A 26,349-nucleotide genomic window follows, 5' to 3' on the forward strand; every position below is an offset into this window, starting at 1 on the left:
AGACTGGCCCTCTGAGAGTGAGCAGACTGGCCCTCTGAGAGTGCAGACTGGCCCTCTGAGAGTGGAGACTGGCCCTCTGAGAGTGCAGACTGGCCCACTGAGTGTGCAGACTGGTCCTCTGAGAGTGCAGACTGGCCCTCTGAGAGTGGAGACTGGCCCTCTGAGTGTGCAGACTGGCCCTCTGAGTGTGCAGACTGGCCCTCTGAGTGTGCAGACTGGCCATCCGTGGTCGCAGTCTCCGAGCACTTTTAAGAAAAGAGACAACTCCAGAACTTCTCCTGGCAGAGGGGTTTTCCCCAAACTTGCTGTGAACCCTCCTCCACTCCTCCTCCCCGCTTCCCTCCAACCCACCTCCTTCCCCCTTCCCTCTTCCTCCCCCCCACCTCCTTCCCCCTCCTCCTCCCCCCACACCTCCTTCCCCCTCCCTTGCTACTTCTTCCACTCTGTGGTTTGGAATGCAGAGTTAACAGATTTACCAAGGCCCCCAAGGTTTGGATAGTCTCTGTTAATCTATTTTAATGTGTCAAAAAGCCTTTCTTGGGAATCTCTGAGAATTTTCACACTTAAGTTGTTTGCAAAGTCAGTCTGAATTACAGTGGAGGAGAAAACTTTTATAAAGGGTATTTCTGTGTGTTTGTGTGTGTGTGCATGCGTGTGTGTGTGTGCGTGCGTGTGTGTACCGTTCAAGTAAGAGACTAAGGAGTGAGTGAGGGAGAGAGAGAGAGGGTAAATATGCAATATGCTGTACAAGGTTAATTCCATCTTTTTCACTGTAAGTGTGTGTGTGCACGTGTGTGTGTCAGTAAAGAGGGGTAGTTCTAATCTTAGAACAAGACTCATGGGGTCATCATGCCCCCAGGCCCGGTCGGCCCAACATGTTCCAGTCTCAGAGGGCTTCATGAAAAAAGGAATAAAAGCTAAAACACAATTGAGAAATTACAACCAACCATCTGTCCTCCTCTCTTGGGAGAAGGTGACAGTTGCCAAGTGTACCCACAGTAGCAGAGCTGCTGGGAAACATCAGTGCTTGATCCAGGCGAGCAGTTGACGACCTGAGGGCTCCGTCCGAGGACCCGCGCCCAGCTCAACCCTGGTCCCTGAACGACCACACTCACACGAGTTTCTCGTGGTCTCGCTTGTTGTTGTCTTACCCAGAGAACAGGGTGAGAACGGGGTTGAAGAATTCACTGGGACATGCTTTAGTTTCCAGCTAAACATATCTGCTGAACAGGCTCTCAGTGGAGGCCTCATGATCCCTCAACCCAGGACGGAGCAACGCTGTCTTGCCCTGCTGTGTGGGTCTGGCGTGTGCCTGGCGTGTGCCTGGCGTGTGCCTGGCGTGTGCATGGTGTGTGTTTGCTTGGCGGTGTCATGTGGTTTTTCCTGTTATTAGATTAAGACCAGAGACATAATTAGAGAGTGACCTGTACTGGACTCATAAACCCTTCAGGTAATCTCTGTTCTAATCAGGCCCAACACTCGGCCTCTGAATGATGGCTGTTCTAGAGCTGTGAAGATGAGAAACTTGTGATCTTGTTGAAAACGTATTCATTTGAATAACCTGAAGAAAAAAGGAAAATCTTCACTCTTCAACTGGACTTTGTGACACTGCAGCTCCTTCACCTCAGAACTGATTTGAATTTGTTCTCTTCATCTAATTGGTGGAAAACGCGCCATGACGATGTAATTATTTTGAGGGGCCTATTTGCATTTTCAGTGCTTTACTAAGTAAATGTTAGGTTTTAAGGCCTTTATAGATAAATTAATAATCTAGAGTATTTAAAGACCATGAAACATTTAAATTGAGTAATTTCACTTCCTGAAGGGCATATTTGAGGGTTTTTTTCAATACATATGCAGACAGATACACTTTTTAATAAACATCAGCTCTAATCACTGAGACAGGGATTGGGGTTAAAGCGTGAAATCTTTACCCGCTCCTCTGGGCCTTGTCTGGGTCTGATCGTGGAGAACGCAAGGGTCGTGTTTTCTCTTCATTTTTTTAAATATATATTTTACACCATTTCTGCATGGGACAGATCATTGAAGATTGAGAGAGGACAAGAGAGAGAGAGAGAGAGAGAGAGAGAGAGAGAGAGAGAGAGAGAGAGAGAGAAAGAGAGAGAGAGAGAGAGAGAGAGAGAGAGAGAGAGAGAGAGAGAGAGAGAGAGAGAGAGAGAGAGAGAGAGAGAGAGAGAGAGAAAGAGGGGAGGACATGCAGGGAATGGCCCAGGCTGGATTTGAACCGTAGCCCTATCCTAGGGCTACGGTTCAAATCTGCCCTATCTACCCTTACCTGCCACTACCTGCCCTTACCTGTCCTGTCCTGCACTATACTGTGAGCCACTGGGCAGCTCCTGGCTGTGGTGCTCTGAGGTTGGAAGATCAGTCAGATCAGTTTATCTATTGCAGAGGAAGGCCAGGAACCTGTGTTACCTGTGTTACCTGTGTTACACGCTAGGAGACATAGTGGAGGGTATTCACTAACCCTGTCTCTGCCCTTACCTGCCCTTACCTGCCCCTACCTGTCCTACCTGCCCCTACCTGTCCTACCTGCCCTTACCTGCCCTTACCTGCCCCTGGTAAACAAACAACCATGACACAGACAACCAGGCTTTAACTGTATTCAACAGATTTCTCAACAGGCCAAGTTGTAAAATGTTCTTAAGAAACAATCAGAAACAAGGGATCTTCTGTGCTCCACTAGTGCAGCAAAACTAGTAATTGAGTCTTGAGTGTGATTTGTTCTCCTTCAGGCAGTAACCTAATAAGACCCAGCAAGGTTAATGACAGACCCTTTTTAGGCCGTCTGAGACTCTGACACTAATAGGAACTGGTGGAGCAACACAGAGCAGAGAGGCAGCGGAGAGGCAGCTGTGGTACATGACAGAGCAGAGAGGCAGAGGAGAGGCAGCTGTGGTACATGACAGAGCGGAGAGGCAGAGGAGAGGCAGCTGTGGTACATGACAGAGCAGTGAGGCAGAGGAGAGGCAGATGTGGTACATGACAGAGCAGAGAGGCAGAGGAGAGGCAGCTGTGGTACATGACAGAGCAGAGAGGCAGATGAGGTACATGACAGAGCAGAGAGGCAGAGGAGAGGCAGCTGTGGTACATGACAGAGCAGAGAGGCAGCGGAGAGGCAGATGTGGTACATGACAGAGCAGAGAGGCAGAGGAGAGGCAGATGAGGTACATGAGAGGCAGAGGAGAGGCAGAGGAGAGGCAGATGTGGTACATGACAGAGCAGAGAGGCAGAGGAGAGGCAGATGAGGTACATGAGAGGCAGAGGAGAGGCAGAGGAGAGGCAGATGTGATACATGACAGAGCAGAGAGGCAGAGGAGAGGCAGCTGTGGTACATGACAGAGCAGAGAGGCAGCGGACAGGCAGATGTGGTACATGACAGAGCAGAGAGGCAGAGGAGAGGCAGATGAGGTACATGAGAGGCAGAGGAGAGGCAGAGGAGAGGCAGATGTGGTACATGACAGAGCAGAGAGGCAGAGGAGAGGCAGATGAGGTACATGAGAGGCAGAGGAGAGGCAGAGGAGAGGCAGATGTGATACATGACAGAGCAGAGAGGCAGAGGAGAGGCAGCTGTGGTACATGACAGAGCAGAGAGGCAGCGCAGAGGCAGATGTGGTACATGACAGAGCAGAGAGGCAGAGGAGAGGCAGATGAGGTACATGAGAGGCAGAGGAGAGGCAGATGAGGTACATGACAGAGCAGAGAGGCAGAGGAGAGGCAGATGTGGTACATGACAGAGCAGTGAGGCAGAGTGGAGGCAGACAGTTGAGGCAGGACCCTCGTGTTATGCAGTCTGGGCTTGCAGCTACAGAAGGCTGTGTGTGTGTGTGTGTATTCAGCTGCAAAGAGAAGATGTTACATACTGCTACAGAACCATGCTGGAATCCACCCAGACAGAGAGTGTGTGTGTGGGGTGTTTGTGTGAAGGGAGGTGTGTGTGTGTGTGAGAGTGTTAGTTTGTGTGTGTCTGGAGTGTGTGTGTGTGTGGAGTGAGGAGAGCTCTGTGTGTGTGTGTGTGTGTGTGGAGTGAGGAGAGCTCTGTGTGTGTGTGTGTGTGTGTGTGTGTGTGTGTGTGGAGTGAGGAGAGCTGTGTGTGTGTGGAGTGAAGAGAGCTCTGTGTGTGCGTGTGTGTGTGTGTGTGTGTGTGTGTGGAGTGGGGAGAGCTCTGTGTGTGTGTGTGTGTGTGTGGAGTGAGGAGAGCTGTGTGTGTGTGGAGTGAAGAGAGCTCTGTGTGTGCGTGTGTGTGTGTGTGTGTGTGTGTGTGGAGTGGGGAGAGCTCTGTGTGTGTGTGTGTGTGTGTGGAGTGAGGAGAGCTCTGTGTGTGTGTGTGTGTGTGTGTGTGTGGGGTGAGGAGAGCTCTGTGTGTGTGTGTGTGTGTGGAGTGAGGAGAGCTCTGTGTGTGTGTGTGTGTGTGTGTGGAGTGAGGAGAGCTCTGTGTGTGTGTGTGTGTGTGTGTGTGGAGTGAGGAGAGCTCTGTGTGTGTGTGTGTGTGTGTCTTCAGGGTCCTCTTCCCAGGAACACCGGCACCACTCAGGGTGATTTAGCTGTGCGTCTGGTCTCCCAGGCAGAGTCAGCACAGCAGCCCCTCACCTCGCCAGCTAAACGTCAGGGTGGCCTCCGACAAACAATTTATCCTCTTGCAGCCTGCTTTATTATCTCTGCTCTGCCTGGGTCCGGCCGGGCTGTGGCAGAGCTCTGCTGTCGAGGTAGCCCTGCCATCGATTCCAAGGAGGCAGGCTGGATAATTACTGGAGTGTAAGCCATGCTGTCAATAAACAGCATCGAATCCTGGACGGGCTCAGGGGAGGGAGGAGGCTGGTGGAATTCTGCTTTTCAGGTTGCGTGACCTGTAGTCCAAAACATGACTTTGGACTTTTTTAAGAGAGTGCTGTTCTGAGTCAGACTCATAACAGACTCCTGTTTTCATCTGCCGGTTTGTGACTTTGAGACAGCTTTTTTTTGCAGTAATAAACGGGTTGCAAAGTTCAGAATGAAGGTAGTTTTGACGTAAAGGTTACCACTGTGCCCTCTTGTTTGCAGAACTCTGGAGTCCCGGCCGTCACCAGCCCCAACGCCGCTGTGACGGGCTACAAGCGCATGGTCATCCCTACCCAGCCCCCCCTGACGGCCACCCTGAAGTCCACCCCCAAGACCCCCGCCCCTGCCTCCTCCACCCCCCCCTCCTCTGCCAGCCCCGTGCCCAAGCCCCAGCCCCAGCCAGTCCCAGCCTCCTACGCCACCGCCTCCACCCCCAGCCAGCCCACCTTCAACGTCCAGGTACGCTCCTCCCAGCCCGGGCCCCAGCACCAGGCCCCAGGGAACCACCCCGCAGCCCCGCAGCCCGCCCGCGGTCCGGCCCAGCACCGGGGCCCTGACTTCGCCTTCGGGCCCCCCCAGCCAGGCTTCGCCCCCGTGTCCCAGAGCGCCTACCAGGACCAGCCCGCCTATGGAGGACCCCCGGCCGCCTGGAGACCTGATGGCCCCCCTAGCCAGGCCTACCCACCCTCAGGCCCCCCCAGCCAGGCCTACCCACTCTCAGGCCCCCCCAGCCAGGCCTACCCACCCTCGGGCCCCAAGAAGACCTACATCACCGACCCCCCGGCCAGCCTGGCCCCCTACAGCTCCGGGCCACTGCCTCCACACAAGGTCAGAAGGGTTATAAGCAGCTTGATATAAACATCACAGAAGGGTTATAAGCAGCTAGATATAAACATCACAGAAGGGTTATAAGCAGTTAGATATAAACATCACAGAAGGGTTATAAGCAGCTAGACATAAACATCACAGAAGGGTTATAAGCAGCTTGATAAAAACATCACAGGTGATGTCAGTCCACAGAAGGGTTATAAACAGCTTGATATAAACATCACAGAAGGGTTACAAACGGCTAGATATAAACATCACAGAAGGGTTATAAACAGCTTTATATAAACATCACAGAAGGGTTATAAACAGCTTGATATAAACATCACAGAAGGGTTATAAACAGCTTTATATATAAACATCACAAAAGGGTTATAAGCAGCTTGATAAAAACATCACAGGTGATGTCAGTCCACAGAAGGGTTATAAACAGCTTGATATAAACATCACAGAAGGGTTATAAACAGCTTGATATAAACATCACAGAAGGGTTATAAGCAGCTTGATATAAACATCACAGAAGGGTTACAAACGGCTAGATATAAACATCACAGAAGGGTTATAAACAGCTTTATATAAACATCACAGAAGGGTTATAAACAGCTTGATATAAACATCACAGAAGGGTTATAAACAGCTTTATATATAAACATCACAGAAGGGTTATAAGCCGCTTGATATAAACATCACAGGTGATGTCAGTAGCCCACACATTGTGAGTTTTTATGAATCATAAATAAGGTGGTGTTCTGGTTGTTATTGTTGAATACCAATTATGACACAACAAGTGATGTTTTATTATAAGCGATGATGAAAATGCACCCGACCATCTTTATGAAACAGGATTTTTCTTCTTGGTTCATAGCCATCTCTGCTCATGCATTTATGCATGAAGGAGAATACATTGCAAAGCATTGAAGCTCTGTGTGTGTGTGTTGTTTGTATGTCTGAGTGTGTGTGTGTGTGTAATTTAATGTGTGTTTACACGCAGTTTGTTTGTGCTTTAATTGCTTTCGATGGCAATGCAACAGGGAGCTTCTTACCGTCCTTGGTTGAAATGCTTAGAATAAACAGTTGTTTTAACCTTTATGAATTATTAACAGGTCTTTCCTGTAGGGGTTTACACCATCTGACCACATCTGTCTCATGTAAGGCGGAGTTTAACTTCACCTTCAAGCACTGGGCATCTGTGCTCATTTCTCAGTTAAAACGCTGAAATGTCATTCCTGATCATTCAGTTGGAGTAGATTCTTATTTTTGCTCCACAAATCAGAGCTGTGCAGTTTGTATCTGGAATATGTGCCTACTCAGTAGAGCCACACTCCAGGCATTTACTATGAGCCTTCAGATGACTTAGTCAGTGGGGAAAAGAGAAATGAGTCTGGGGTTGGACTGTGGTCCGACGTCCATGAAATAAGGATGAAACAGTTCAGAGAACGGAAGAAAACCTTCCGTTCCTGAGGAGTTCCCTTAGGCCCGTTTGAGAAGCGTCGGTTGTCTTGTGGAAAGGGATCCATCTCTCATCGTAATGTAGTGTCACCACAGAAGACGAAGGAGCTAACTGTGGATGTGAGGGTGAACCAGGAACAGGATGTCTCCTGTCTGACTTCCTGCCTTCAGCACAACTTCTAGGTCACTTCATCTGGCGCTCTGAATTCCACAAAAGGAACACATTCTCTTACCTCGAGGCTTCAGAAAAACAGTTATCCTTTTTAATCTCTCCAAGAATATCAGGCCTTTCACAATTCCCCTCAGGGTGCAAAACATCGAGTCACATCACAGGAAGGCAAAACTCTATTGATATGGCGGAGGTGATGTGATTTCAAGTGACAAGATGCTTATAGTGTTTTCTCCCAAGTCACAGTCTGGCAGGGTTTGTTTCCTCAGCAGTTGATGTCTCCTGGGGATCAAAGCTTCTCTCAGCAGCAGCCTGAACACTGCAGCAGCCTGAACACTGCAGCAGCCTGAACACTGCAGCAGCCTGAACACTGCAGCAGCCTGAACAATGCAGCAGCCTGAACACTGCAGCAGCCTGAACACTGCAGCAGCCTGAACACTGCAGCAGCCTGAACACTGCAGCAGCCTGAACACTGCAGCAGCCTGAACAATGCAGCAGCCTGAGCACTGCAGCAGCCTGAACACTGCAGCAGCCTGAACACTGCAGCAGCCTGAACACTGCAGCAGCCTGAACACTGCAGCAGCCTGAACAATGCAGCAGCCTGAACAATGCAGCAGCCTCAACACAGCAGCAGCCTCAACGCAGCAGCAGCCTGAATGCATTAGCAGCCTGAACACTGCAGCAGCCTGAACACAGCAGCCGTGCCTCTGGAGCACAGGAGGCAGTGCCTCTGAGACCTCTGTTGTGATCTCAACACACTTGGCAGCCGACAATCTCTGGAAAGTACCAAACCCTTGAGTTTGTTATAATTCAAGGATTTTATGCTCGCGCAAAACACAAACAGTGCTGCTCGGCCTTTGGGAATAACTCATCAAGGACTGTATTTTACTAAATACAAATTAGATTGAACATTGCGGCAAGCATCTTTATGTATTAAAGAAAACTAATTAATTTTGTTCAAAACAAAAGTGTACATATTGCTTGAAAAGAGCATCAGTCCCAGTGTGGTGTATTTTTATGAATACAAAAGGTGGCGTTTAATAGATTTGTGAACATCTCTTTGATTTCAGATAAAAGCAAATCTTTCATTATACTATATGACGTGCCATATATGTATTTTAGTTTCATTCCTAAGAATACATCTGTGTGTGCCAAGTGGGATCTGCTGCCCCCCCCCCCTGTGGTGTACACTGTAGTCTCATGCTCACCCCCCCCCCCTTGTGGTGTACACTGTAGTCTCATGCTCTGCATCCAGATGGAAACCAGAGAGACTCTACGAGCCTTGGCGGCCTGCATGACCTCCTGCTGATGGTTCTACACCCTCCACATTTTAGGATTAATCTGTTTTTCTGTTTATTTGAGCCCTATATATTGCAATGCTTTCATGCTATAATGCCAGAGCGGGGCAGAAATACAATATGAAAGCCAGATTAGAGTGAAAGGGAAATCTGTCAACATTGTCTTTATCACCGGCAATCTGGCTGACCTGATGTCATGACATTTTGGTAACCTTACACACAAACAGTGCTAAATCTACTTATGAAAGTGGGTGGTGCTTTCGTTAATCTGTTGTGTAAATACTGGGCAATTTATAGTCCGGTTCAGATATTTTCTCATAATCATGTCCACAAATGATGTCCGGTTGCTCCAGTTAATCATAAATTGATGTAATGCTCAGTGGGGGGGTCTTATGATTTGGATTGAAGACTTTATTAACAAGTTAATTTCCCATAATTGAGAGCATTCATCGAAGGGTTGTGTCATTAGAAGGCTGAAATCGACTCTTGGGCCCAAATGCCAAAGATGCAAACTGTTCTCTGATTGGTTGGGGCTGCCCAGCACCCTCCCACCATTGGCCGGTTCTTGGTGATGTGGAGCGAAGGTATAAGTTCTGCTTTTCACATCAACAAGGCTCAAGGACACTTAATTACCCAAATCCTCCAGCTTGCGTTTGATCTCCATTGTAGATTTTTTTTTTTACAGATTTCATGGCTGCCGGTTAATATAACAATTTCCACGAGTCTCTTCCATCTCTCCCGTCTCTCCCGAAATTGGAGGAAGGCTAAGCTGGATGAAGCCTTCTGTTATTCCTGAGCTTGAGTGACATTTGACAGGGGGGATTATTTTGAACTGCTCAATCCCTGCTGGCAGCTAAAGCCCCCGAGAAGGTCAACGATGGTTTCAGCTGTCAAACACTCCAGTTCAGATGTCTGAGGCCCCTCGACGCCCTCTGAAGCTGCGGCCATTTTGCTTTTTGACCGACGCGAGCACATATACATACATCCGTGTCAGCACTCGCCTGAAATAGTCCTTTGGTCGCTTTTTAGACCTGGCCTTGCTGCGGCCAACTGCACAGCATGTCGCCAACGCTACCTTCTTCACCTTCAGACTGAGGGGGTCAGAGCTGGCACAGTGAGGAGGTTTTCACGCAAACTTTACAGAACCTTGAAAGCTTAGTGATGCTGTGGGCAACAAACACACACATCAACATGGGGAACCAGACGGACGCAGAACTGGAGCGCTGCAGAGTGAAGCATAAGCAGCATCGCCAGTTATAACCCGTTTACAGCAAGGGCGTTAACATGTTGCCTGCGTGCTTCCCAGCATGCATTGCGCATGTCCCGTTTTCTCTTTCGTCTGAAGGGGAAACTGGATTGTCTCATCTTGACCTGACAGACCTCGTGTGACCTCCGCTCCCAGCCTGAGTCAGGGTTCCCAAGGAGCTGCTTGACCCAGTTGTAGCGTCAGTAACCCCGGCTTCACTCATCCAGAGGGCATTCCTGTCTAGTGCAGGGTTACTGGAGGCCTTAAACAGAGATCAGAGGGCAGTAAGTCGCTTCAGGGCCAACTAACCTGTCATGTTATCATGCAGACATATGGCTCGTGACGGTTTGGCCTTTGCCATAAGTGTCTCCTGACTCCACACTAATAACACTTATCGCCTGGATCGTGTTGCCTTCAGAGTCAAGGGCTGTGTTTACTGTAGGACTGCGTTGCTAGGAAGCAAATGTGTGTTTAAAACCGCCAAAAAAAATACTAATAAAATAAAAAAACTATAAGATACTTTATCTGAATAGTTGTTTGTCTGTCTGGGTCCTGAAGTACAGGAGCCCGTGTGTTTTTCTAGAAGGTACCGAGACATCAGCGGTGCCTTTCTCTATCATTCGTCTCAGTGAAGCTCATCTCGGGGAGATTTCCCCCTGAGTGGTCCCTCTGTGTTGCGGTAGTAAGCAGTGATCGGATTCCCTGGAGCTCTGCTGGTCTGTGGCCAGATCACCCGTGTAGTGGTCTTGCTTTGGCCTCAGTGGATCGTGATATCCCCGTGTCCCCCTGGTCCGGACCCTGACAGGCTGCTCCTCCAGACATGTCTACCTGCTGTGTCCCCCGCTCGGCCGTACTAACCAGGCCTTTTCAGCCGAGTTGTTACAGGAGTTATGTCCCTGCCTGCTGCTTCACCCTGACTGCACGTGACCCCTGAACCCACCGTGACCCCTGAACCCTGCCTCACAACCAAACAGGCCCCTAAACTCCTGGGCTCTTCAGATTAGATCCGGCTGTTATTGGTTGTTATTACCCTATAAATTATATTTACTTCCCTCTGAAAACGGAGATAAACATGCATGCTGATGCTGTCAGGTAGTGTGTTTCTATCTAAAGAGAGGAATGCTTCAACATTGCCACTGACAAACTGTTTTGCATTCCACTCATCAGAATATTCTTCTCAGCTAATCTACATCTAGCTAGCTTATCTAGATCTACAGTCAGCCAAGCTCTGTCAGGCTGGCGTTGAGGCCAGCTGATATTGTTTCAAGATGGAGATTGAATTGAAGCCCACACAGAACCATGTGATGGCATGATTAGTGCTTATCAAAGACGTGTGTGAGGCATGTTGACGTCTAATTAACTTCTTATCTCCCAGATGCAGGGTTTTGCATCCATTACCTTCTTCCCTAATAGAACAGTGAAGGCAGTATTGGAACATGGAAGGTTGAATCACTTCAGGTTAATTGGATCTTGGTTTCCAGGTGGTAAAAAGAGTAATTGCTGAAAAGACAGGAAGTGTTGTTGTATAAAATCCTTCAACATGTTGTTCTTAGACAGGAGAGACATTGGCACCATTTTGTTTACTCTTGGAAGTGACATGTTGTCCTCTCCTCAGAGTACTAACAAGCTTTTATTATTATTAAAGTGGAGTTTATTTACAGTAGTTCAAGTAGGCCTACAGTAGTTATCAACCGAAAACAACGTCTTTAGGTTGAACTGAGGCCAATGCTGGTCTCCGTGGCGATGCTTCCCTAACACTTTCAGACAAACAGCTTCTCATCGAGAGAGGCAGTGTGCTTGGGGAAGGGCTGTAACTTGACGTTAGCAGCTAGCAGCTATTCATTTCACACGCTATGCAGGGAACTTCAGGAGACGTGATGTCCTGACCCCTCACACATCCTCTCCAACACTCATCGGGTTTAGAGCAGCCTCTGTCCGGTCTCACAGGTCGTCCTCTGAATCATCTCACACAGTTGGGGCTAGGGATAGCTCAGTGGGTAGTGCATTTGACTGCAAATCAAGAGGTCAGGTTATGAAATCAAGTTAGTTTTTTAGAGCTAGTGGAGTACAGGGGCTCGCCTCATCAACACTGACCCCCCCCCCCCCCCCCGACCTCTTTATCTCTTTCTGTCTCTGCCTCTTTTTCTCTGTCTCTAATTTATTTTCTCTCTCTCTCTCTCTCTCTCTCTCTCTCTCTCTCTGTCTCTCTCTGTCTCTCTCTGTCTCTCTCTGTCTCTCTCTGTCACTGTCTCACTCTCACTATTTCCACTGTTTGTCTCTCTCTCTCTCTTCCCGTTTCTGATTTGTTTGTTTTCTTCTTCTGGCTGTTTGTGTTTCATCTTGTTTATTGAGAGCAGTACCTCCCAGGTTGGGCACTGCCTCCTCTCCCAGTGAACTGCTGACAGCTGCTCCAGACTGCAGTGGACGCCTCATTCGTCAGAGCCGGGGTGTTTGTCAGAGCAGCCCTCGTAAATAATAAGGGTCTGTCTGGGCATGCTCCTCGGGCCTCTGAGAGGACTGCTGCAGGCGCGGTAAATAACCGCCCGGATCGATAGCTGCCACGGCAACTCAATGAGCTCCGGCCATCTGAAAGGTCTGTTTGTTTATGATGCTTTCCTGCCTCTTTCTAGGCCTCGGACACGTGGCACACACACACACACACACACACTTGTACAGGGGTCAGCACTTCTCCTAGTTGCTGCTAGGGGACTGTTCTGATCCTCTGGCCTGGTGGTGTAGACTCACCTGGTGGTGTAGACTCACCTGGTGGTGTAAACCCACCTGGTGGTGTAGACACACCTGGTGGTGTAGACTCACCTGTTGGTGTAGACCCATATGGTCCTGTAGACACACCTGGTGGTGTAGACCCACCTGGTGGTGTAGACTCACCTGGTGGTGTAGACACACCTGGTGGTGTAGACTCACCTGGTGGTGTAGACCCATATGGTGGTGTAGACACACCTGGTGGTGTAGACTCACCTGGTGGTGTAGACTCACCTGGTGGTGTAGACACACCTGGTGGTGTAGACTCACCTGGTGGTGTAGACCCATATGGTGCTGTAGACTCACCTGATGGTGTAGACCCACCTGGTGGTGTAGACCCACCTGGTACCTACCTGTTGGGGGAGGGGCATAAATACCCTCTGACCCCCTCACTATCTGAATCGTAATGTGCTACTGGTGCCATCTTCTTCATTGAAGCAATCAGGCATCTTTCTCTTCTGCTAGGAAAGAAGAAATAACAAACTCGTCTGAAAATACAGATAACATACCCAGCTTAAGTAAATGTTTTTTTTTTTTGTTACATTCGCTGAGTTCGCTACAGTAGCTTAGATAGCTTGAGCACAGTAGCTAAAGTTAGGCTTACTACCAGCTGGAACAATATTTAAAGATTAATTTAATAATAATTGCAAACATTACATTGCTAATATTAATTTAAACTAAAATAAAGCAAACTTAACGTTAGCTAGCTAGTTAAATGTACGTTTTCTCTTGCGCTGGAGGATGTGGAGGATTTAGCCCTGTCACTGACAGGTTGAGCGAGAGGAGAAAGCGCTCCGCTGTATCGCTGTAGTTTTTTCAGTTGTCATGAGTGATTGACGTTCTGTCACTGTTCAGTTGATCATCCTCCAATCGGAGAGAGAGCAGCATTAATATTATTGCGACTTGATAAATATTCAGACAATTATACATTAGACAAGTATTCTGAAGCAGCGGCGGCAATTATTTTGTAGTGGCAGGTCACCGCTGCAACACGCATGTAGAGGTAACACTGATCGGTGTTGGGATACTAGCACCCAAAAAGTGAGTCAAATATTGCATATTAAATATGGATCATTTTCAAAATACAACTCTGTCTTTTCAGCAACACCATTAGACGTTCCTTTAACCTACCGATCGTGTAGTTTTGATGGTAGGTGAAGTGTCCAGAAATGTCTGCATAACAGCGGCCCCTACTGATGGAGGGTGGTACTGCGGCCTGTCACTCCCAGCCCCTCATCGTGCTCCAGTTGCCCGGCCATAGCCGCTTGGTCTTTGTCTCCTTGCTGCCCTCTACTCAACCTCTCCCTCTGCACGGAAGCCCCCCCTCCCCATCTCTCCTCCATGTCCCCCCCCCCTCCCCCCCCCAGGCCACGAAACACCCGAAAACGTACGTGCTCATCTGGGTTTAGGAAGAAAAACACGAAACGAAAATGAATAAATCTTGAAGGACATTCTCCTCCTCTGTGGTTTAGCTCCCCTGGTTTAGATCTCTGTGGAGGAGAAGGTTTCCCCGCGGTGGTGTTCGTTCAGGAGATAACCTTCACTGTGTCATTCAAATGAACTCCTATTTGCATGTAGCTGTTTGGACAAAGTGGAGGAGAGCTGACCAGGGTTTGGGTTTATAGTAATTACACATCAGATAAATGACACCATGTACAGGAAGTGAGAGGGAGCACGTACGTGTGAATCCTCATCATGGTCACCGTGTGTGTTTATATATAAACAAAGGTCACCACAGAGAGAATCATTCTCCATTCTTCTCCAAACCAGAGACCCACTGCTTCCTATATAATATCTAGTGTTGACCACGTGTAATTGTAATTGCAGGGACAGGACAGCCAGATCACTTTTATCGCCCCCCCCAGCGTTTTTTTTTAGAGAGTCCTTCGTGTGCATATTTGTTTTGATATCTACATGTATTTCTTTTGTGTAGATGGCTAGTGGCACCCTTCCCTGCTCTCTCTTGTCTTCGTCGGTTTGCAGGGGGATGTGTCAGTTCCAGACACATGACCTGTTTTTCACACACGCTCCTACTCACACACACACTCCGTCTGCACACACACACTCCGTCTGCACAAACACACTCAGTCTGCACACACACTCCGTCTGCACAAACACACTCCGTCTGCACACACACACTCCGTCTGCACACACACTCCGTCTGCACACACACACACTCCGTCTGCACACACACTCCGTCTGCACACACACACACTCCGTCTGCACAAACACCATTTCTCACAACACTCCTTTTATTTTCATTTAATCTGCGCGAGATACGGGTGGCTGTGGAAAATGTCAATTATGGAATTCCTTGATTTTCTGGGGGGTGATTATCAGCCTCTCTGCATCTGGCTCCAGCTCTCTTATTTAACTGTTATTTTCTCCCAGCCCTCATTTGGAGCCGAAACAACATGACCTATTTCGTTTCTCCAAGTCTCTCAGAAAGTGGCCTTGAGCTTGGTGTCTCTGGAACAAACATTCTGGTCACCCTGGTCCATCCATAGCTCTCTGCTGGTCTCCCTGGTCCATCCATAGCTCTCTGCTGGTCTGCTGGTCCATCCATATATCTCTGCTGGTCTGCTGGTCACCCTGGTCCATCCATAGCTCTCTGCTGGTCACCCTGGTCCATCCATAGCTCTCTGCTGGTCCATCCATAGATCTCTGCTGGTCTGCTGGTCACCCTGGTCCATCCATAGCTCTCTGCTGGTCCATCCATAGATCTCTGCTGGTCTGCTGGTCACCCTGGTCCATCCATAGCTCTCTGCTGGTCCATCCATAGATCTCTGCTGGTCTGCTGGTCACCCTGGTCCATCCATAGCTCTCTGCTGGTCACCCTGGTCCATCCATAGCTCTCTGCTGGTCCATCCATAGATCTCTGCTGGTCTGCTGGTCACCCTGGTCCATCCATAGCTCTCTGCTGGTCCATCCATAGATCTCTGCTGGTCTGCTGGTCACCCTGGTCCATCCATAGCTCTCTGCTGGTCTCCCTGGTCCAGGCCTCGGGGTCGTCGCTAGGTCTCGGGGTCGTCCCAGACTCACACGTCACCAGAGGACACTGATGGATGTGAAGATGGGCAGACAAGCCGATTATCTGCCCCTGATGACTTGACACCAGCATTACTGCCGAGGAGAAAGCACGCGAGCGAGGAGCCTCTGGAGTCACAGGAGAGAGCATACTTAAGGGAGTAAACTTAACGTCAGAATGCGTGCCGCGTATTCCAGCGTCCGATTCACCTCCCTGTAATGGACTGTGACTGATCCAGCAATCCCTCCTTTGTTCACATAAAACTGAAGCTCTTAAGCTGCAATAATCACTCATTTAGCGGAGCTACAACAAATGCTTTTTATATCTCAATCCAAAAAGGATTCAGTCCCACATGAACCCACGCACAGGGGACAGCCCGTATCCCAGATATTAGCATTGCACTAATAAGCCGCTCTTTCTGGAAGTGCTTTTTGTCCATCTCTGTAAACAGACAGGAGGGGGGGAGAAGTGCTGTGCAGTTAATCTACGCAGGCAGCTCAGGTTTCAGATCAGGTTCTGGGATAGCAGCCATGGCTCAATCCTCTGCACTGACACTAAAGAGCCCTCAGCATTTCCAGTCCATCACTGCGTTAATCTGTGGATGAATTTGTTTGCGAGTGATTAAGTCTTTGTCCTGCTTCCACTGAGATCACCGGGCCCTGCTAATCCCGGCTGGCTCACCACAATGGCTCTGAGGTGTGATAGCGACATGTTTAGGTACAACACGCAGATAATGCCCATGTTGTGGGTGAAGGATTACATGGTGCGTGTCTCCACTGGGCTGCCTCCAGGGCCTGTCCCACCACAGTCTCCTAGTCTCATAATCTCAGTGACTGAGATCCAAATCAGACCTGGATTATATTTATGTTCCAGAATTTTTTGCAACTTTTTCAGATTTTGCTACTGTAGCTCAAATCTATAGGGCTAACTGTAGCCTTGCTGTGCGTGAGGACAGAAGAGAGAGGACACTGGGATTCACCCAGAAGTTTGGTCTCATAGAATGACAGGATGGTTTTGGGGGCTGTTTGAATGAACTGATAGGACCAGGTGTTCTACAGTCTTCCTCTTTCACATGTTTTACAAGAGCTGTCTCTCTCTGGTGTGGAATCGCAAGTGCGGTCATGAGTCGAGAGCGAGAAAGAAACAGAAAGAAAGAGAAAAAGAGAGAGCGAGAACTTCACCCAACCACAGCTGAGGTGTTTTTGGTCCCAGACGTTGGTTTTCAAACACGTAGTGAAACGTTAGAGTAGGTGTAGAGTTGTTAAAACACCTTTTCACACCATGGACGTTAGCTTGGCACACCACAGCACTGCTCCCCTCGCGCCACACTCCCCTCCGGCAGCGCACCCCGGGGGGACCCAGCTAGCGTGACATGCCGGGGTGATACCTGGGTCTTTGTTAACATGCCCTCCTCCTCCCCAAACACAACATCTGCTCCCCTTGTCTAAGACAGGGATGTTGAGGGAGGGAAGGAGAGTGGGGGAGGTAGGAAGGGATGAGGGGGAGGAGGGGAGGGAAGGCCTCAGGAACAGCTGCTCCTCCTTCAGGTCCGATCACTGTATCCTCAGCAGTGTGGGCAGGAGACCAACCCTGAGGTCAGGTTGTTCAGAGGACACACACCTGTCAGGGCATCAGGTGAGAGTGGGCACTAGTTTTCCCCCCCACCCCCCACGACTCTCCCACCCCTCCACCCCTCCACGGCCCCCCCACCCCTCCACGGCCCCCCCACCCCTCCGCGACCCCCCCACCCCTCCACGACCCCCCTCCACGACCCCCCCACCCCTCCACCACTCCCACACCCCTCCACGACCACCCCTCCACAACCCCCCCACCCCCACACCTTGACAAGGCACTAAAACTGCCCACCCGGCATTCTGAGCTGTTCTTCCTGTGAGGAGCGACCCTGTGCGTCACAAAGGCTTCCTAACAAGGTGCTTCAAACTCCCAGGCAACAGGGCTGTGGGGTGCCATCGAGCGGAAGAGACATAAATGAAGCTTAAAGTGAAAAGTAGTTTCTTGTAACGGCAGTCTCTCACCTCCGTCTCCATGTGGCTTTGATGTGAAGCTTAGATTACCAGTGTTACAGCAGTCTGTCTGGGAGTAGCTCTGCTGTCGTAATGAGTACACAGCACTGCTGATAATATCTGTGGGGCCTCTTTGAGGCATTCAAACAGAAACACAAAACAAAACCCTGAGTTTAATGCGCACGGCCTGTTTTCTGTACCACACAAGCACTGCTCCACTCTCGAAGAACACATTCCTTCAAGCGTGGGTTGCCGTGGACGATCAGAACATCCCTTCGGTTCTAGAACTCGGGAAAGAAACGTCGGCGCCACAGGGATTCTAGAACCTTCGTCCGTTCCGTCCTTGTGTGCCAGGGAGGGAGGGCGGGGGGCGTCGTAGCGGGAGAGAGAGGGGGGGACGGGGGACAGCCGCAGAAGGCTCTCTGGTATGTCTGGGGGGATTAGCACGTCCTGAGTGTCAATCCTCCCGGAGTTAATGATGCTGCTGTTTGGTCTTCCATTATCAGCCTGCTGCTCTCTCAGACGGCTTCTCTGGAACGCTGTGATGCCTCATAAAGCTCCAGACGCTCTGTGATGCACGAGGACAGTAAACACAGCCTCTCCCGTGGCCCTGAAATCAACCTGCTCCTTTTTAGATGTGCTGTGTGTGCCAGGACAAGGAGAACATTTCAACATCACTCATTTTTCTGTTTACGTTGGTTGGACAAAAGTGTATATCACGTTCTTCCAATCACAGTATACACGTGAGAAATGTATGACATAATTCATATTATATTCAAAGTTCTTTCTTCTGAATGCTAATATGAAGGCAGCACATCGAAAGCACAGTTTCCCGAACATACACGACTGAAGCAGCTCTGAGCAGGCGATCTATCTGGCTGATCAGATCTCTCTCCAGGCGTGTTTGGGTCAGGGATCTGAGGAATGGGGTGCTGACAGGCGTGGAATCCTCTGTGCCACTTCAGGAGTTCAGGGTTCCACCTCCTCCTCCTCCACTCTCACATTCCCCTGGCTCCCAACTGCCACAATTAGGATCTTTTCAAATGTCAAGTCAAATCTGTTGCTGTTGGAGTATCTGTTACCTAATCCTTCCTGGTTGCTGGCTTGCCCTCCGCCCGCCCCCCCTCCGCCCGCCTGCATGGAAGGTCAGCAGAGAGTCTCTGGTAGAGAACCAGCTCAGCTTTCAGCAGCAGAGGCTTCTGGGGGATCTGTAGACCACTCTGGGCTGGTGTAGCTCTATAACACCTGACATAGGGCTGGTGTAGCTCTATAACACCTGACACAGGGCTGGTGTAGCTCTATAACACCTGACATAGGGCTGGTGTAGCTCTATAACACCTGACATAGGGCTGGTATAGGTCTATAACACCTGACATAGAGCTGGTATGGGTCTGGAACACCTGACATAGGGCTGGTATAGGTCTATAACACCTGACATAGAGCTGGAAAGGGTCTATAACACCTGACATAGGGCTGGTAAGGGTCTATAACACCTGACATAGGGCTGGTATAGGTCTATAACACCTGACATCGGGCTGGTAACAGGTCTATAACACCTGACATAGGGCTGGTAACAGGTCTACTAGTGGACCTGTAGTTGCTGAGTTGTTTCGACTTTGGTCCTGCTAGCCGCTTGACTTTCTATCAAACAGTGTTGAGAGCACATGTGCCCTGCTAGCGCCCCTGGGCCAGGCTGGTGGTGCCCTGCTAGCGCCCCAGGGCCAGGCTGGTGGTGCCCTGCTAGCGCCCCTGGGCCAGGCTGGTGGTGCCCTGCTAGCGCCCCTGGGCCAGGCTGGTGGTGCCCTGCTAGCGCCCCTGGGCCAGGCTGGTGGTGCCCCAGGGCCAGGTTGGGGCAGTGGGACCAGCTGGGATGTAAAACCCAATGTGATTGATAGTATGTATCAAGTGTTTGTGTGGACATGCATGCATGTAGGAGTATTCTGTTTGCCTGTGTTTCAGTATCTCTGTCTGTCTGTCTGTGTATGTGTCAGTATCTCTGTCTGTCTGTCTGTCTGTCTGTCTGTCTGTCTGTCTGTCTGTCTGTCTGTCTGTCTGTCTGTCTGTCTGTCTGTCTGTGTCAGTATCTCTGTCTGTCTGTCTGTCTGTCTGTCTGTCTGTCTGTCTGTCTGTCTGTCTGTCTGTCTGTCTGTCTGTCTGTCTGTCTGTCTGTCTGCCCCCCCAGGGCTGATGGAGGACAGTGATGTTGACGTGTGTCTGTGTGTGTGTGTCCAGGGCCCCGCTCCACGACCAGAGGAAGAGCTGGAGCGTCTCACCAAGAAGATGTTGTTTGACATGGATCACCCTCCGGCACAGGAGTACTTTGGTAAGAGCCTCTCTCAGAGAGAGACGTTTAGAAGAGACTACCATAGGGAGAGACATACAGTACACAGGGACTACAATAGGGAGAGACATACAGTACACAGGGACTACAATAGGGAGAGACATACAGTATACAGAGACTACCATAGGGAGAGACATACAGTATACAGGGACTACCATGGGGAGAGACATACAGTATACAGGGACTACAATAAGGAGAGACATACAGTATACAGGGACTACAATAGAGAGAGACATACAGTATACAGGGACTACCATAGGGAGAGACATACAGTATACTATATCAGAAGTAGAGATGTACAGACAGTATATAGATAGATAAACTAAACTAAACTACTAGATAAACTCCTCAATAACCATGGAACCACACCACTGCAGTGTAAAAGACACACATATGTAACTTCCTGTGTTGAACTTCCTGTTCCTGTCTGCTGTGGACGGCCTACTCTGCGGTCTCCATGGTCACAGCGAGGATGCGTCTGGAAGGAGGGTGTCGACACGTGGTGGGAGGGACCATGTGCACTGGTCACTGTGCAGAAGTTGGCAAAACTGCTCAGAGGAGCGGTATGTGTGTGAGAGTGTGTGTGTGTGTGCCTCCCCAACGCTTGTGTCTTAATGGAGTTTTTCAAATCAACAATTTACATACCCCCCCCCCAAAAAAAAATGAAGTTCCATATTTTATTCGAGACCTTCAATGTCTCCTGTTCCACGAGAGATCCCTCCCTCCCCCCCCCTCCCCTGTGCCCCTGCCTCCCCCCCCCTCCTCTGTGCTCCTGCCCCCCCCCCCCCCCCCTCCCCTGTGCCCCTGCCTCCCCTAAACTGCTCAGCTCTCTCATGGCTCTGTAACCAGGCTGTGATCAGGCGTCTGGCTGTGTTGCTCTGCAGGTGTGTTGTTATGTACATGTATTCAACTGTAGGAAGTGTCTCCTGGGTTCATGCTGTTGAGCGACTCTGGACAGACCTTTACTGGTTTGCGGCTGACATGGGGTCAGATAGATCTGCTGGCTTAAGCAGGATGCCTTCCTGCTTGTATCTTGTCCATTCTCACTGCCTCGATGCACCCTTTCTGACAGCGTGTGTGTGTGAGAGTGTGTGAGAGTGTGTGTGTGTGGCTTGTCAAGTCCTGTGTGCCCTGCTATGTCATGCATGCGCTCGTTTGCCCGTGTTTGCAAACTGAGGCTGGCTGCCGGGGGGCCTGGCAGAGGCAGGGCAGGCAGACGGTAACTGGGTCAGATGTGATCTGAGGTAACAGAGTCAGGAGGACTGCCTCCCTTCTCTCTGGGGGCTGAGGCTGGCTGGGAGGGCAGGAGGGGGTAGGTGGTGGAGGCAAGGGCAGGAGGGGGGGGTACAGGCAGTTTCAGGAGGGGGGTAGGGGGAGGGGCAGGAGAAGGGGGGTGGGGGGAAGGAGTAGGACGTAGTTCCCCAATGTGTCACACGATGCACACACACACACACACACTCCTCCTGGCAGCTTCAGCCTCCAGCCTGGTCCACAGATGCCCTCCTCCTCCTCTTCTCCTCTCCTCCTTTCTCTCCTTTCTCTCCTCTTCTCCTGTTCTTCTCTTCTCCTTTCTCTCCTCCTCTCTCTCCTGTCTCTTTTCTCTCCTCCTCTCTCCTTCTTTCTCTCCTCCTTTCTCTCCTCTCTCTCCTCTCTCCTTTCTCTCCTCCTCTCTCTCCTTCTTTCTCTCCTCCTCTCTCTCCTTCTTTCTGTCCTCCTCCCTCTCTCTTCTGCCTGCCTGTTGTTGGTGGGTGCGGGGGAGGGCCAGGACCCCAGGGTTAGTAATTAACTAGATTCATCAGAGGAAGGGTACAATCTCCCCCCCCCCCTCCTCTCTCCCTCTCCACTCCCTCCCTCCCCCTCTCTCTCTCTCTCTCTCTCTCTCTCTCTCTCCCTCTCCCTGGACAGGGTCTTTGTCCTCTACTGGAACAAAGTTTTATTGGTGTTGCTAATTTCTTTGATGAGCTTCTAATCTAAGGAGTTATAGTGTGAGTTAGGGTTGGTCCAGGGGGTGCTAATTGTACTGAATTAACGTGATCGTCCAGCTCTGTGATGTCAGGAAGCCGAGGCTCTGTCCACACAGCTCCTGTGAGCCTCATGGCCCTCTGTGCTCCTGCTGCTCTGTGAAGGAGCTCTGGACTGAGATTGGGATGCTGATACTGAGGATGTCCACAGATTTCCTTTCAGACTCTTCCTCCCCAGAGAGCTCCTCCTCCTCAGAGAGCTCCTCCTCCCCAGAGAGCACCTCCTCCCCAGAGAGCTCCTCCCCAGAGAGCTCCTCCTCCTCAGACAGCTCCTCCTCCCCAGAGAGCTCCTCCTCCCCAGAGAGCTCCTCCTCCCCAGAGAGCTCCTCCTCCCCAGAGAGCTCCTCCTCCCCAGACAGCTCCTCCTCCTCAGACAGCTCCTCCTCCCCAGAGAGCTCCTCCTCCCCAGAGAGCTCCTCCTCCCCAGATAGCTCCTCATCCCCAGAGAGCTCCTCCTCCCCAGAGAGCTCCTCCTCCCTAGACAGCGTGGCATCAAAGTTCCCCTCAAACACATGAGGCTCTCTAGTGAGACCCCTTGAGACAGACTGTTCTCAAATCCCTGTGTGTGTGTGCACGGCTCGTACAGTAACACCAAGTAACACCAAGTCCTGCTTCTTACAGATCCCTTTTTTACACAGCAGCTGATTAGTTGAGATGTAGAGCTGCAGATTAATATGGGAGGAGTCTAAAAGAGGAGCCTTTCCTCCCTATGTCATCATCCATCACATCATCCAGTCATCCGCAGCGCAGGTGAGCTGTGAGAACAGGAGGGCGCTCTCCTCTAGCAGGGTGGTCTGGTGCTAGAGAAACACCCACCCTTCAACCAGAAGCAGGACGCCAGATGGAATTATTGAAGGGAAGAGATGCCTTTCATTATTTCCACTTGGTGATGATGATACTTACGCAGCTGTAAAACTATTCTGTTTTCCTTTTTATTTTATTTATTCTTGTGGGGTTTTTTTGTTCATAAAATGAAGTGATTCTTCCTCCGATCCCTCTTAACTCTTGTAAATGACTTGAAAATCTCTTACCCTGTTTTGAACATGTCTTTGCTTGATGATGATGATAGAGGGAGAGAGGGGGAGACGGAGGAAGAGTGATCGAAAGAGAGAGGGAACAATAGAGAGAGAGAGTGGTAGATAAAGTGATTGATAGAGAGAGAGAGAGAGAGAGAGAGAGAGAGAGAGAGAGAGAGAAGAGAGAGAGAGAAAAGACAGAACTAATGACCATGGAGAGTTTATCTCTCCTCACAATGTCAGCTTGAAGAGCTGTCATCATCTATGAGACACCTCGCATGAAAACTTCTTGAAGACTCTTGGAAGAGTTACAGAACAGTACCATGGATCTGGTACCCAGCTAGGGACGAGAGAGAGAGACAGAGAGAGACAGAGACACAGAGAGAGACAGAGACACAGAGAGAGACAGAGACACAGAGAGAGACAGAGAGACAGAGACACAGAGAGAGAGACAGAGACACAGAGAGAGACAGAGACACAGAGAGACAGAGACACAGAGAGACAGAGACACAGAGAGAGAGACAGAGACACAGAGAGAGAGACAGAGAGAGACAGAGACATAGAGAGAGACAGAGACACAGAGAGAGAGACAGAGACACAGAGAGAGAGACAGAGACACAGAGAGAGAGACAGAGACACAGAGAGAGACAGAGACACAGAGAGAGAGACAGAGACACAGAGAGAGAGACAGAGACACAGAGAGAGACAGAGACACAGAGAGAGAGACAGAGACACTGAGAGAGAGACAGAGACACAGAGAGAGACAGAGACACAGAGACAGACAGAGACACAGAGAGAGAGACAGAGACACAGAGAGAGACAGAGACACAGAGAGAGACAGAGACACAGAGAGACAGACAGAGACACAGAGAGAGAGACAGAGACACAGAGAGAGAGACAGAGACACACAGAGCGAGACATAGACAGAGAGAGAGACAGAGACACAGAGAGAATAGGAGACAAAGAGAGAGAGATACAGACAGATACAGACAGAGCATGTCCTCTCAGCTCCTGCCAGGGTAACTGGGTCAGACGAGGTTTGGGATCACACAGCGTGTTCTGATGCTGCCGTCTGGGTTTCTTTAAAAGACAGGACGTCTTCGCAAGTGAATGTTGTAACTGCGGTTCTGTTTAGACAGCTCTGTGCATTGTCCCAGACCCTCTGGATGAGTGCGTTTGAGCTTCTCAGCCGCCCTCAGTGACCTGTGAAGAGAGTGATTAGACGTTTCCCTCTACTTGACTGTGTCATAGCATGAGGAGTTTGTTTCAGGGTGCAAATGGTTTAACCTCTGTACTGTCTCTAGAAGACTCTCTCCTCCCCACCCCTCCCCTCCCTGTCTCACTTCACATCAGCGTATCTGACTGATTCACTTAACTTTGTTCTGATAACATGCTGAAGTCACATCTCAACATCCAATCAGCTGCTACGAGCTGAGGCATGTGGTTATGGAGACCAATCACAGCTACCGTGTGAGTCAAACTCTTTTTGTGTGTGTGCTAGTAGACAGCTAGACCAGACGACTCCAGCTTGTTTGTTCGCCCATTCTTAGAAACCCCATTTCTGAGAACCCACTTAGCTTTTCAGGATGCACTGCAGTTTGTTTGAGAGAGAAGTTGGTCAAAGTTACTCGATGAATAGTTTTCCCCTCCTTACAGGGATTGACTAACCCTGCAGAGCAGTATTTATCATGCGTGGTTTATGAATGAGAGCACAGCGATTTCGTAAAAACCATGTCATCGACTCGCTAGTAATTGGTCACATGGGTTACCCTTTTAATGGGGTTCTGAATCGTTAATTATTGTTTGTTGCTATTTCAGTCTGCGAGGTTAGCGTCACGCTGTGCGCCTCAGGAACATCCCGTGTGTTCGCGGCTCCGCCAACGTTTACCGTCTAATTATCTTGGCCCGGTGCAGAGGTGACCTAGCCACCGCGCTCTCTAGTCTCTCAGACTACAGTCCCTCCCTGGACACCCCTAACCCTGCAAGGTTACTCCCTGGCAGTGGTTCATGTGCGGTGGCTCCTCCCCCCCTCCCCCTGGCCCCCCCTGCCCCCGCCCCCCGCCCCCCCATCTCCCTCAGCGCTGCTCCCTAGCCTGGTTGAGACAGCTCCACTGAGGCTTGTAAGATCAGCTGGCGTGCAAGCCCAGCTGAGGCCTGCGGGCACTCACGTTGCGGGCACGTTGCTAGATTTCATTGGTGAGTGAGTGTTTGACCCCAAGAATGAATAGATGTCTACACACACACACTAAGTGCACACGTACACACACGCAGAAACACCACGTCAGCACTCATACTGTACACACACACACACACGTAAACAATAACTACACGATTACACACACACACACCTATTTTCATCCTCCCTCCCTCCCTCTCTCTCCACCACCCCCCTCCTCCACCCCTCCTCCCTCCCTCTCTCTCCACCACCCCCTACTCCACCCCTCCTCCCTCCCTGGCACCTTTGGGGCACCCAGTCATGTCACTCCTGCCAGCCTGTTTTTGAAACATGTAACCTACACCCTCCAAACACACGAGAGAGAGAGGAAGAGAGGAGAGAGAGAGACAGAGAGACAGAGAGAGAAGGGGGGAGAGAAGTGGAGTGGAAGAGAGACAGAGAGGGAAGGAGAGAAAGACAGAGAGAAAGACAGAGAGAAAGACAGAGAGAGACAGAGAGAGAGACAGAGAGAGAGAGAGAGAGAGAGAGAGAGAGAGAGAATAGGGAGAGGAATAGGGAGAGAAGTGGAGAGTGGAAAAGAGACAGAGAGAGAGAGAGATAGAGAGAGGGACTAAATAGTGCGCAAATTAGGGCTTCTAGCAATTCAGTAGCCAGCGGTTACAGTCCTAATACGTTCAGACAGACTTATTTTCTACTGTTAAACATTCAGTGACCTATGATGTTTGTTTACGTCCATAATTAAGCGTAAACAATTCATCATGACTTTGTACCTTTTTTGGGTCCCTTTTCAAAACCTGTCACAACAAATTAATGTTGTGTTTTGGGTTTTCGTTAGAGGGTGAAAGCCTTGGTCATATTTGAAAACAGTGCTTAGTGAAAAACGTGCAAAGCAGAGCGTGGTTAATTCGCTGCAGCTGAATTTGCTTTGGAGACAAATGTTTTCGAGTGTAGTTATTTATTAATTTCTCTTGTTGCGTTCAGAAGTTGTTCCTGAAAAACAACATCCAGACTGGGAAGGGCTGCACCTCACCCTCTCATGCAGGGATTTCAACAACAAGCTTTATTTTCAGCCCCAAAAATATGTTGTGTGGTTTCCTCCCCACTCCCCCCCGTTTGTTCTATATACAAGCTAACACAGTGTCGTAGGTTTTGTT

General features: G+C 49.9%; 1 protein-coding gene across 1 annotated transcript in view; it reads left to right on the forward strand.

Annotated features, from left to right (window-relative positions):
* The window catches only part of LOC124478834 (LIM domain containing preferred translocation partner in lipoma), a 97,482-nt gene that overhangs the window by 66,002 nt on the left and 5,131 nt on the right, over positions 1-26,349 (forward strand). The window contains exons 7-9 of the mRNA XM_047037299.1: positions 5,062-5,667; positions 19,874-19,964; positions 20,450-20,601. Of these exons, the coding sequence (XP_046893255.1) occupies positions 5,062-5,667; positions 19,874-19,964; positions 20,450-20,601 (849 nt within the window). The remainder of the gene's footprint in view (positions 1-5,061; positions 5,668-19,873; positions 19,965-20,449; positions 20,602-26,349) is intronic.

Source organism: Hypomesus transpacificus, chromosome 16, assembly GCF_021917145.1.
Source record: "Hypomesus transpacificus isolate Combined female chromosome 16, fHypTra1, whole genome shotgun sequence".
Classification (NCBI taxonomy): Eukaryota; Metazoa; Chordata; class Actinopteri; order Osmeriformes; family Osmeridae; genus Hypomesus; species Hypomesus transpacificus.